Source organism: Arachis duranensis, chromosome 8 (assembly GCF_000817695.3).
Source record: "Arachis duranensis cultivar V14167 chromosome 8, aradu.V14167.gnm2.J7QH, whole genome shotgun sequence".
Taxonomy (NCBI): Eukaryota; Viridiplantae; Streptophyta; class Magnoliopsida; order Fabales; family Fabaceae; genus Arachis; species Arachis duranensis.
Window position 1 is genome coordinate 30481048 of NC_029779.3, and position 12273 is coordinate 30493320.

The following is a 12273-nucleotide window of genomic DNA, read 5'->3' on the forward strand; positions in this document are numbered from 1 at the left end:
TTATATCTCATTGTAATTAAAATAATATAATTTTTTTCCAAAACTAAGGAGTTCACTTTCCTTCCTCTAATCACTTTATTTGTTTTGGTCTTTTAACCAATATGTGCCAAAATTTTTAAAATTTATTACTAAAGTATATCATATGATATTTTTTAATTAAAATAAAAAAAATCTTTAAAATTAAGAATCTTTTTCATTTTTTTATTTTTCTTTTTCCTTTATTCACTATATCTTTCTGATATATTATTATTATTAATTTATCATATCAATTATATATTCTAATTTCATAACCAAAATATATATAATATTAGTTTAATTGAAATCAAATTGAAATTTTTTTTCTTTCAAAATCAAAGAAATCTCTCCTTTCCCTTCTTCCTTTTTTTATCTTCCTCTATCTTCTACCTATTTTTGTCTCTCTTATATATTATCACTAATTACTAATTTAACAAATAAAATATATCACATAATATTTTATTATTACAATTAAAACTAAAATATATAATATATTATTAATAATTAATCAAAATATATTGCATAGTACTTATTTTTGTTGCAATTGAAATAAATTTTTTTGTTCTAAAATTAAAAAATTAATTCTCAATTTTTTGTTCATTCTATTTTTGTTAGCTTTTTAATCAGTAAGTCATCATTTCTAAAACTTATTACCAAAATGTCATTTTAAACTATTTTTTCGTATGTCGTCATTTTCTATAACATTTTTTTTTGTGGTTGTCTTAACAGGAAAGCGTTTATCCGAGATGCACTTCTAAAAAAAACACTAATTCATAAATTATTTATCATGTAAGAGGTGTTAAAGAAAAACACGAATCTCATATTTTTTTGTCATTTGATAAAATTTTTAACATTTTTTATAAAAGATTTAGTTATTCTTATTTTTAAAAGCATAACAAAGATTAAATTTTGAGATATAATTTACTTTAAAATATATAATTTTATAATATTATTACAGACAAAAATACTAATCACAACTAATTTAGAGAATTAAACATCAAATATTCTTCTTTAGTGTCACTCTTTATATTATATGTAGGAGAAAATAATTATTCGAACTATCTGACATTATGTTAAACATACATCAATATAAAACTTTTTAAGTATAAATTCGAGAGGTGCTACACATACAAATTTTTTGGGTACACAAATTTATACAAATTAATTCTAACCTAATAAAACTCATTTTTATAAAACATTAAAATGCGTGTGAAATCACGACGTTTTTTCTCTAACGTTTATATCCCGCATTTTAAAGGATTACCATGTGTTCATAATACGTAATGAAAGAAAAGAAAGTAATTCTAAAAATCTATTTTGTGCTTAAATTTTATTTTACAAATAATATAGATTAGATCTAAATACCTTTAGACGCTTTAGTAAAATCTTTATTTTTCGATTATACGAAAATTCTATGCGTATCCACACCGAGACCAACATTTACTGTCAATTCCTTGACTAATGGATATCTGATCTAAATTGAGAAATCTCTTGTAACTTTTTTGCACGCCATAAAATTTTTCTCCAAGAATTAGACTCACATATGTTTATGCGTCTAGAAGTAAAGGAATAAAACTCTTGTGCTTTATTCTCATCTCTTTCCTCTACTCTAGGCATACATATATATAGTATGAGATTTGTTATTGATTTTAAATTTGAATCTCAATTCAAATTCAAATCATATCTTATTATTTCAAACTTGAATAATCTTTCAAATTTATGAAACATATGATAACTCCATTTAAAACAGAATCAATTAGGATCTCGTCCAAATTTAGAATTCTAAGTTTAGAAATAGAATAACTAATTATTCTCAATTATCATATTATTATTATATTCTTGGTGCTAGCAAAGAATATAATAATATTCTATTTTAATTAATATAATTATTTATTTGATCAAATTAAAATAATAATTAAATAATTCTATAGCAAAGATTAGAGCACTCGTTAGTGTGTGATCCTATAGGTTCAATACTAAGCGGGTAGTAAATTAGTCATACTAAATTTACTAATCAAGGTTAGCGTCTAGCAACACTTCTCAACGACCTGATAGTATGAAGTAATAATAATATATATTTTTACTAAGAACCTGATAAGAACAAAGTATAATTCCTTCTATCTTTTTAGCTCTTGGTTAACCCTTAAAGTATGGTTTAATTGTCAAACTTTAACTTGTTACCATTATTATAATGAATTGTGAATGACTTAAGAAACTCATTTCTTCATTCATTCAATCTCTTTGGCCAAGATTTTATTCATCTCAATCATTAATCATAGAGTTCAAACTCTTTACCGAGAGTTGACGGATTCCTTATTAACTAATCATTAAGTCTACAAGTATTTAAATCATACCCAATATTCATTCAACTACGATCCTAGGGTATTAGGTGTCCGAAATCAAAGTATAATAAATACATTGTTAATTAATATGACCGTCGCATGTCAAAGAAAACTTTATTACCATGTTCATTTTGAGAATATCCTATTGACAAATATGTGGTAATTATAACCATTAGGAATTTTCAAAATGAGCCAATTCAATGGTCATATCTCTATATACACCACACACACACACATATATATATATATATATCTTGATCTTTCTGGATTATAATGTCCTTTTTAATAATTCTATAACCAAAAATAATTTAGATTAAATTATAAAAAAATTATTTCTCAATATTATGATCACTATCACAATGATAAATCTCTAAATTTAATCAAGGATATTATTATATTAACATTTTAATATAATAACAATAACAAATTATTTAACATATGATTGGTTGAATTGTGGTCATACTATTATTCCTAATACATTCCTCCTCCTCCTCCTATTTTTTCTCCTTCTTCTTTGTGTTTCTCCTCTTTTTTCTTTGCGTTCCTTCTTCTTCTTCGCGTGTTTCATGATATTCGTCGTTTTTTTTATTGTTGCTGTTGTTGCTGCAATTTTTTTCTCCTCCTCTTTTTGTAATACTATGTATTTTTTTTAGAAGGTAAAATAAGAATAAAAAGATGAATAAGAAGTAGTAGAAGATGAGGAGGAGAAAAAAAAATAAATGTTTTGAATTATACAAAATTTATTAGTACAAATTCACCAAAAATTCTTAAACAATACACCTAAATGTCTTAGTTTTATCCCGAAATTTGCTGCAACTACAAAAAAATATTTTCTCTAATGCTGCATTTTTTCTTCTTCTTTTTTTTTCTTATTTCTTTTTTTCTTTTAGTTGAATGAATGCAAGTTCATCATCTTCCAAGTAATTTTGCAGCATTATGTGTTTCTTCTTCTTCTTTGTTTGATTTTTTTGTTTTTATTCTTGTTAAGAAAGAGTAAAATAAGAAGAAATTTGAGAAAGTAAAATAAGAAAGAAAAGATGAATTTAAAAAAGAAGAAAAAATGGTGATGATGATAAAAAAAGAAGAAGAAGTAGCAAAAAGATGAGGAGGAAGAAGAGAAAGAGCTTTGAATTATGTAAAATTTATCAATACAAATCCACTGAAAATTCTTAAATAATACACTTAAATATCTTAAATTTATCTCGAAATTTGCTGCAACTACACAAATTGAAAAAATTCTATAGCAAAAATTTTATGGTAATAATTTTGGAGCAGGCAATGTCATTAATATGGCAAAATTTCTACGATAACGATAAAAATAATGACAATAACGATAATGACGATATATATAAGAAGAAGACGACGATGCTATAACGATGATGATCATGATGATGAAGATGATGGAGGAAAAGGAGGAAAAGGAAGAAGGAGAAAAAAGCCCAACAAAAAAAGGAGAAGGTGACAACAATAACGAAAGAGAAAAATAATGAAAAGGAGAAGGATGAGGAGGAGGAGGAGGAGGAGGAGGAGAACATGCTGAGCGCGTGAATGTAAATGACTTGTATGAATTTGTATGTGTAAATGACTTGTATGTGGAGAACAATTGTAAAAAGTAATTATCTATTTCTCTCTATTATCCTCTCATTCGATTATCTATTTAAATCAAGAATAAATGACCATTTGTGCCTCTGAAAGATGAATATGCTGACATTTGTATCTATACTAAATCAAAACTGAACTTGTATCTACGCTAGATGCCTTCCATGTGACAAAAATGTCCTGCCTTAGATCTGCATTTGGTTCGTGGTTATCTGACCCTAAGTGGCACTCCAACCCTCCAAAACCCTATCTACGTGGAAGTGAACGTTGGTATATGAAAGTGGATAGGGTTCTATGCATCAAATCGAAACTCTAGCAAGTTATCTTCCCCAATTCGAACCATACCCCAAAAATCGAATCTTGTTGAATTTCATATAGTGTCAAGTACACCCACGGTCAGAAAGAATTATCTCGTAATCCCTAGAATGTCTTTGCGCAGATTTAACTCTGCTGCAAATAATGAAAGTCGCAGCAGTTCTTCAAGTTCGAAGAAGATGAAGGAGAAGAAGCTCGACGACAGATGCTTCTGTGGGAGGGAGGTTGCGTTGATAGAGTCTGGCACGATAACAAACCCTAATAGATAGTTCATCAGATATCCTCTATGAACGGTAAGGGCTAGGCGCCATTGTTGTTGAGGTGAGAAATTTATTTTTGGATTTTAGTTGTCATTTGGGTGCATTTTTTTTATTTTTTTAGACAAGAGACTGCAAATACTTTATTTGGGTGGATGAAATCGAAGAAGGATGGGAGGGACCAGCAAGATGTTTAGCCAAAAGAAATTCGAAGTATTCTTATGCAAGGCGTGATGATGGATTGACTGTCATTAAAGTTAGAAAAAATTAGCAAGCATCCTCAATGTTGGCTAAGAAGATAGACAAATTTAGGATTGAAATTAAGGGTGAAATTAGAGAAATTAGAGTGTTGCTTTCAACTATTGCGTTGGAGGTAGTGTTTTGTTTATTGTGTGAGTTGTATTTGGTGATGAAAATATAAGATTTGTATAATTCGGGATCTTTGTTTATCACGAGAGAGTGAATGTTTTTTTTGATATTGGCATGACATGATATGTTTCTTGTATTGTTCTATTTTTTTAATTTCTAATACATTGACATAGACATGCATGCCTTCTTCTGACTTCATAGGTCTGTAAAATTTTCTCTCGTTGATTAGTATATCATACCCAGATCTGAAGATTTGGTCAGCCTCTCTCACTGTCAAGTTTGTCTGAACTCTTATCCTCTCCTCTAGCTCATCTAACACCCATTTTTTGTCTGCTGACTTACAATGATTGTCTCTACTGTAGGTGTATTCGTTTACAAAAGTCTTTATTTAATAACTTTCTGGAAATGTTCTCTTGTTATAGTATATTGACCAAGGACAGTCCTCATCGTAGCATATAGCCTTAGATCTTGTGGAGTCACAACGTGCAAAGAATATGCTTCTTTCAATGTTGATATTAAACTTTTGGACTGCCTTCTTAATCTAGTTGAGAGTTTCAAACTCCATACTCTGTTCCAACCGCATCTGGCTAACAGGGGCATCGGCATTACTCTGAGAAATAACTGGAGTCTCATCAGAATCTTCATCACTTGCTATGCTATGCAAGTCCTCTAACTCATAGCAATGATACTCAACATTTTCATCAGAAAAATCCTCTCCATCAACCGAGACATAGAAGGTTGGAGGTTTGCCCGAATCAGGGTTTGGGATGAAGGATTGTCCTGTAGAGGGAGATCTCTTTGTTGATCTTCTCTTGTTTCTCTTTGGCCGTCCCTCAACCTCATCTGAAGGATCAGTTTTATTATTTTGGGGAGTCCTATTGGAGTCAGAGGGTGAGACTGACTCAGGGATCGATTGTGAAAGTGAATTTCTATACGACTATGGGATGTATTGAGTTAGTTGTTCAGGTGCAAGAGGTTCAGAGATATTGGCTTCAGAAGGCGAGACTGGGTCTGAACCATCAGTATGGGATGGTTGCTGGTCATGCTCAATAGGTGGCTAGGAAGGTTGAGACTGAGTTAATAGTGGCTTATCTGGTAGGACGGGTGTTGGAGGAGGCTGAAAAATCTGTCTTGCTTATTGGGATTATGAAGGTGCTGGATTTTCTGTCTGTTGAGGAACTGTGATACTGTCCTCATTTTGGGCCTCAACATTAACTGGGTTCTTTTCTTGCTGGGCCTCTTTCCTGGGCTGGACCTCACCTTTTTTTGGGGTTCCTTCACAACTTGGACATGACCTACTATTTCAGCATCTTCATCATCTTCCACTACTATCAATCTTCTTTTTAGACTCTTCTTTGGAGTTGAAACCCCTTTTAGCACAGCTCTTTATTCTCATCTTTGATGGAGTCATATCTTTCTACTCAACTAGCACAGGATGATCCACCAGATGCTCTATATAGACATTAATTTTGTTACCATTCTTCATGGCTGGCTCATACATTTTAACTATGTCCATATCAATCCTTAGTAACCTCAACCCATTATCAAGCTCATTCCCAGGTTCTAGTCAGTAAAAATCAGCAATAGACATATATCCAATGTCCTTAGCAAATCAGATATGAAAAAATCATTGAGGGTATCAACGTTAACCCTCTCAATCTTTGTTACTTCTCCACCAATGTAACTAAACTTTTCACATGGCCCTCTCTCAAACCGTCCTCTATGATTAATTTACAGAGTTATATGGATGGTGGCCATTTCTGAAAATAAAATTAAACAATACAATAAAAGAAAAAATTATTGTCTGTAACTGCAGCTAACACAAACTTGCAACTAACTATTCTATCAATTCTCAATCACATAAAATTAATCACAGGATTTGATAAAGTAACAGAATCTGCCTAACTAGTGGCAACGACATATAAAATTAATCATTAGTGGCAACGACATACCTCTGTTCTTCACGAATTAAATGGAGTGACATCTTCGCTGTTGACGATGAAAAGCCTGGTATGAGGTTCTGCTCGCTATTCTATGCACGATTCTTTATTACGTCTTCGTGGTGATCAATTGGGAGAGTTCCGGTCGTCTTCTCCCATTTGGGAATGGAGCGACGGCGACAATGAACCTCTGCTAAGGCATAACAGATTCTCCCACAAAGTGTACTTCTTTTTTCCAAACGCTTAGTGAAAAACAACATTCACTTTCACGTAGATAGGACTTTGGAGGGTTGGAGTGTCACGTAGGGTCGGATAACCACGAACTAAGTGCAGATTTAAGGCAGGCCACTTTTGTCCCATGGAGGGCATTTAGCGTGAGTATAAATTCAGTTTCGATCTAGTATGAATACAAATGTCAGCGTATTCGTCTTTCATAGATACAAATAGTCATTTATTCTTAAATCAATGCATGTCTGTCTTCACTAAATTAAACTAATATAATTTAATGCTTGATTGTTTGTTTGTTAGAAAGATTAAAGATTTAAAGTTATTACATTGTTGTTCTTAAATTTCTCCAACTCAAAACGGTTGGTAATATAATATTTTAACTACAAAGAATTTAGCGAGTATGCACCCAGCCAAACATGTAACGAATGTAAGACTATCAATGTTGGTAATTAAACACTAGTAGTAAATACTAATTGCAACTTCTTTACTACTTTTCTTAGATTCCTAACTGATAAAAGTTTAATATTCTGGCACCTTGGGTTGGTTACATACTTGGATTAGGTGCCTGCAACACTAGGGAGATAGGATAGGAACCCCTCTCACATTTGCTCCACAAACCACAGAAATTATTAATATTTTATTTCCACTTGAATTGTGCTGCCATATTTTGATTGGCTATTAGACCCGAGAAAGATTCCTAGTGAAAATCAATGGCCAATTGATGTGGTTGCAAGTAAACTAAATCACAAAATTCTAATATAGTGGAACAGAGAAAAATTCATTTTTAAAATTATGCATCTAGGAAAAAAGCCAAACATAAATTGTTGTTAATGTAACAAGTCATCAACAACTATCACCTGTTAATTCTCCTTCAGACTTGAAGCAAATAATTATAAGATAGTTACCAACTCCAGCTATTGCATGATTGAACCAAAATTATACATCATTCTAAAGCGACTCCTCCAAGTTCCTCTATGGTTCCCTATATATATATAGACTTGTATATACTTAAAGCCATCTATCAATCAAATATCTCTAATCAGGTTTCATCAAACCTTAATACATCCTGTGACTCTTCCTCTGACATTATCAAATATGGGTGTACTTGAAATCATAGTCAGAGTAACTTTGGTGACTGTACTTATCAAATTGGTCATGGCTACAGATCACATTGTTGGAGGACCAGATGGAGGGTGGGATACAAGCTCAGACCTTCAATCATGGGCATTATCTCAGAAGTTTTCAGTTGGAGACAATCTCAGTAAGTCTCTTGCAATGCATTCATCAACAAACTACAACTTTAATATAAATTCTACTTAACAACTGTCTTTCATATATTTTTGTTGTGCAGTTTTTCAGTATCCACCAAATCATAATGTGATTGAAGTTACTAAGGCAGATTATGACTCTTGCCAATTAACAAAACCAATTCAGACCTACAATGATGGCAAGACAACCATTCCTCTTACTTCACCAGGAAAAAAGTACTACATTTGTGGAACAATTGGACATTGCAGCACAGGAATGAAGGTTGAAATAGACACTACTCTAGCCACTGCTTCATCATCACCAGTAGAATCTCCTTCACCACAAGAAATTCCCATCATTCCCTCTCCAGGTCCAGAGGGACTAACACTAACCCCTTCACCATCAGCTGAATCACCAAGTTATGGTGTTCCATTGGCATCATCTCCATTGTTGGATACACCTCTTGAAACTCCTACACTCTCACCAATGGTTCCTTCCACTGAATTTACTGGTTCTGCTGCCTCACCTCTCGAAAACCATTCGGTAGACCAGCCAGATTCATCATCAGCCAGCAAAGTCATGCAAGCGGCAGTGCTAAGCTATTTAACAATGATTGTGGCCTTTTAAGGATGAGAAATGTTTACTCTCCACCATTGTTTGTTCTATGTTAAACTATTGTGTTTGGTGTTTTTTCTTTGTTGTATTGGTGATTTGCTGTGGTTGAAATTTCATAAAGACTAATTCATAATCCATAATGCATCCATCAGTAATACACAACAGAAAACCATTTAATTATGATAGCATCACAAATTCAAAAGTAATACAAGACAAGTTCACCTTATTGAAATGCTTCACAACACACTTTTAGGCTTACATCATTAGTAAGCACACACACACAGTTCACAATCCACACAACTTAGACATTGATATATGTTTTAACAAACACAAAACAATGAAGTGGATGCTCTAACCACTCTATTATGCCACTGGTGGACGAAGGAGATGATCCTTTGATGTATCAACTGCAGCTGGGGGCATAAACTGCCACATGGCTATGCCAGGGTAACCTATGAAGGGTATCAGCTTTTGGCTAGCACCGTGCGCTTTCGTGGCCGCCGGAGCATGATGGAGGAAGCTTGGCTGAACATTTGTCATCTTGAACTGCTGCTCCAACTTCTCTTTCTCTACCTTGAGCCTATTTTTCTCATCCCGAAGCTCATTCTTCTCAGCCTGCAATGATTCTATTAAGTTCTTACTACTAAGTCAACAGCTATAATGGTTCAGTCATATCCAACCCTTTTTCTGGTTTTTCATCAAGAAATTCTTAGAGGTTCTTCAAACAAGTCATACTCTAAGAGCACTTAAAAAGTAACAACTATAGTCTAATCTTATGAAGAAGAACATGTTACTTGAAAGTAACCATTACAAACAGAAAATCACCCACCTTGAGCTCTTTAATTTTTTCAAGCATTTCATCATTCATTTCCTTCAGCTTCTCTGCTTCATCTCTTAATTGGTTTACGACTCGGACGGCATCACTTAATATGGCAACCTTGTCGGTTTTGGGCTGCATGCTACCAGGCTCCAAGATGGAACTCAGTTCCAGAAACCTTAAAACCATGCCAAATTTTGAGGACATGAGATTCAGAGAAGACTATACTCAATCACACAAATTTAAAATAATAGCATGCCTCTCATTCAGTTTGTCCCTTCGCAATTTCTCTCGACATGCCTTGGTTCCAGATGCACATGATTCAGTCCTCAACCTGAAGTAACAGTTGCAAAATTACAGAGGTGAACACAAGTGAATCATAAGAGAGCAATTAATACTTAATTCCGGATCTTAATTGACTCATGAATGATTTCAGAAACAGTTTTTTTTGCCTAACAATGTTAGATTTTTCCATTAGCTATTACTATCAATATTAAACATGATATCTAGGCTCAATGCAGAATCAAGTATGTAGGAGCATGCATGGCATTTCCATGTCACAACTAACATAGTCTTCTTTGCTTGATTCCTTAGAAAATTTCAAATCCTTCCTCATCCTACTAATGATAGATTTTTTCAAAATTCAGTTTATATGATCAAATATGTCTTATACTATTCATAAACCACATTGCCTAATATGCAAGTCATTACAGTTTCCCCTCACAACTGATAAAAACAAATCAGAGACCAGGGCCAAGCTGCATATTATACAAAATTTCTAAATATTTGATGTTATCATTACATGATGAAAATGCCAAATTATGAATAATAGTTGCTAAACTGTTTAGAAGGAAGGATTTTAGAAGAAAAGAGATATTACCGTTTTGAAGGGCCACCTTCCAGCACAATTGAATCCACTGAGTATTCCATTTCCAAGCTGCAATCATGAAGCAGTTATGTGATGATCCGGGAAAAAATCCATAGAATTCCCTGCTTTTAAACTTGGGTTGAAACTTAAAACAAAAGAGAAAGTTGAAGAACAAAACAAAACCCAAAAACACCCACCTGATATTGGAAGAAGGAGGCTTGAAATTGGTGTGAGGCTGAGGTTGAGGCAGCCAGGTGAAAGCAGCAGAGTCTGGAGCCATGAAGTCAGCCACAGAGATGTTATCAAAGCCATAATCGTAGAGCCAATTGGATGTGCCTCCTGAAGAATCTATGTCCATAGTGAGAGGGAGTGAGAAGAAACAACAAGTGTTTGTGTGTGAACTGAAACCAAGTATGAAAGGAATATGTTACTCTGTATATATGTTTTTCATTTTGTTTTTGTTGCTTTGGATTTGGTTTACTTGCTTGTTCTATAGAAATAGAGAGTAATTAAAAAAAAAAAGGAAAGTCATTGTGGCTGTGAGAGGCTGTGACGGAAGCAGCAGCACAACAAAGAGTGAGTGTGTGTGTGTCATGCACAGTGATAGCCAATGCATTTGCATTACGTTGAAACAGTGTTCAGACTCCAGAGCCAACTCAACGGAATCTCTCAGCATTAAACATTTTATAAGAAATATAGTTTCTTTTTAAGCATCAAAATTACCTTATAAGTAAAACTCTAAGGCTCAAAATCATGACTTAAAAGAGAGTGAACATATTCCTTCTTTGATGCCTTTCCTGGGAAATGAAATGGAATTACCACTTTTAAGCAGGAGGACCAATTATGAGGACTGGGTCATTGGGTGGGGCAGCTAGCTACTGTGGTTGTTTCTAGAATTACGTTATTGAAATTGACATCCTAATCATAACGATTAGTATAGTGATGACAAATTGAGAATAGATTAATAGTGATTAGTTCATTTATGCAGAGTAGTCCACTAAACTAATATTCTTAAGTCCTGTTATATTTGCGCATAATAAAATCCAACTAGGCTTCTTTGGATGGCTTCTTTCATGCCATAACATGACGTAGTACTTGATGTCCATCGACAACAATAACAATACATCTCAGAATATTGTGACGCACTTTATTATCCAACATTCCTACTCACCCATGAAATTCAAACAGTTACCGCTGCAATATTACGCAGCCTTTCAAAGGCTAAGAGCCTAAGATCACTCTTTTTCTCATCACACCTTTCCTACATTTTGCTACCTATTTCTATTTCGGGGAAAAGTCCCCACACCGCCACATATAACTCATTATTTTACAGGTCTCGTCAAGAAAGAAATTAAAAAAAAAAAAGAATTGTGGTCTGTGTTCTTTATTAGAATAAAAAAAAGGAAATTAATATTTTTTAAAAAATAATTAGAAAATATTTATTTTTTAAATTTCTTTTTTTCTCATAATCTTTGCACATTTATTATTTTATTGGCTCAAAACCGTTGTACTGTTAGGGCTTGTTTGGGTGAGTTTCTAGAAAAATATCTTTTTTCGAGTTATCTTTTTTTAAAAGATCTTATAGAGAAGTAAAAGTAATTTTATGTTTGGATATCTCATGTAAAAAGGTCTTTTTATCTATCAATTATGTTTGGGTATA

At 33.0% G+C, this 12273-nt stretch overlaps 2 protein-coding genes across 2 annotated transcripts; one reads left to right on the forward strand and one right to left on the reverse strand.

Annotated features, from left to right (window-relative positions):
• Positions 1–8075: 8075 nt before the first annotated feature.
• Positions 8076–9068, forward strand: LOC107462034 (uclacyanin 1-like). The gene is made up of 2 exons (XM_016080589.3): positions 8076–8326; positions 8417–9068. Exons 1-2 carry the CDS (start codon positions 8161–8163, stop codon positions 8938–8940), a joined length of 690 nt encoding a protein of 229 aa, XP_015936075.1. The 5' UTR covers positions 8076–8160; the 3' UTR covers positions 8941–9068.
• Positions 9069–9080: 12 nt separating this feature from the next.
• Positions 9081–11264, reverse strand: LOC107462033 (transcription factor bHLH115). Its single transcript, XM_016080588.3, has 5 exons — positions 10811–11264; positions 10626–10682; positions 10005–10079; positions 9758–9923; positions 9081–9543 (listed from the first exon to the last, which is right to left on the reverse strand). Exons 1-5 carry the CDS (start codon positions 10969–10971, stop codon positions 9292–9294), a joined length of 711 nt encoding a protein of 236 aa, XP_015936074.3. The 5' UTR covers positions 10972–11264; the 3' UTR covers positions 9081–9291.
• Between the last annotated feature and the right edge of the window lie 1009 nt (positions 11265–12273).

What these genes read in the sequence shown, in the direction of transcription:
- LOC107462034 (XM_016080589.3), top strand. Translation starts at nt 8,161, where the DNA reads ATGGGTGTACTTGAAATCATAGTCAGAGTAACTTTGGTGACTGTACTT. An exon ending in TTCAGTTGGAGACAATCTCA is followed by an intron (nt 8,327 to 8,416) that starts GTAAGTCTCTTG and finishes TTTGTTGTGCAG; the next exon opens with TTTTTCAGTATCCACCAAAT.
- LOC107462033 (XM_016080588.3), bottom strand. Translation starts at nt 10,971, where the DNA reads ATGGACATAGATTCTTCAGGAGGCACATCCAATTGGCTCTACGATTAT. An exon ending in GAAGGTGGCCCTTCAAAACG is followed by an intron (nt 10,080 to 10,625) that starts GTAATATCTCTT and finishes CTGTTACTTCAG; the next exon opens with GTTGAGGACTGAATCATGTG. An exon ending in AGGGACAAACTGAATGAGAG is followed by an intron (nt 9,924 to 10,004) that starts GCATGCTATTAT and finishes CATGGTTTTAAG; the next exon opens with GTTTCTGGAACTGAGTTCCA.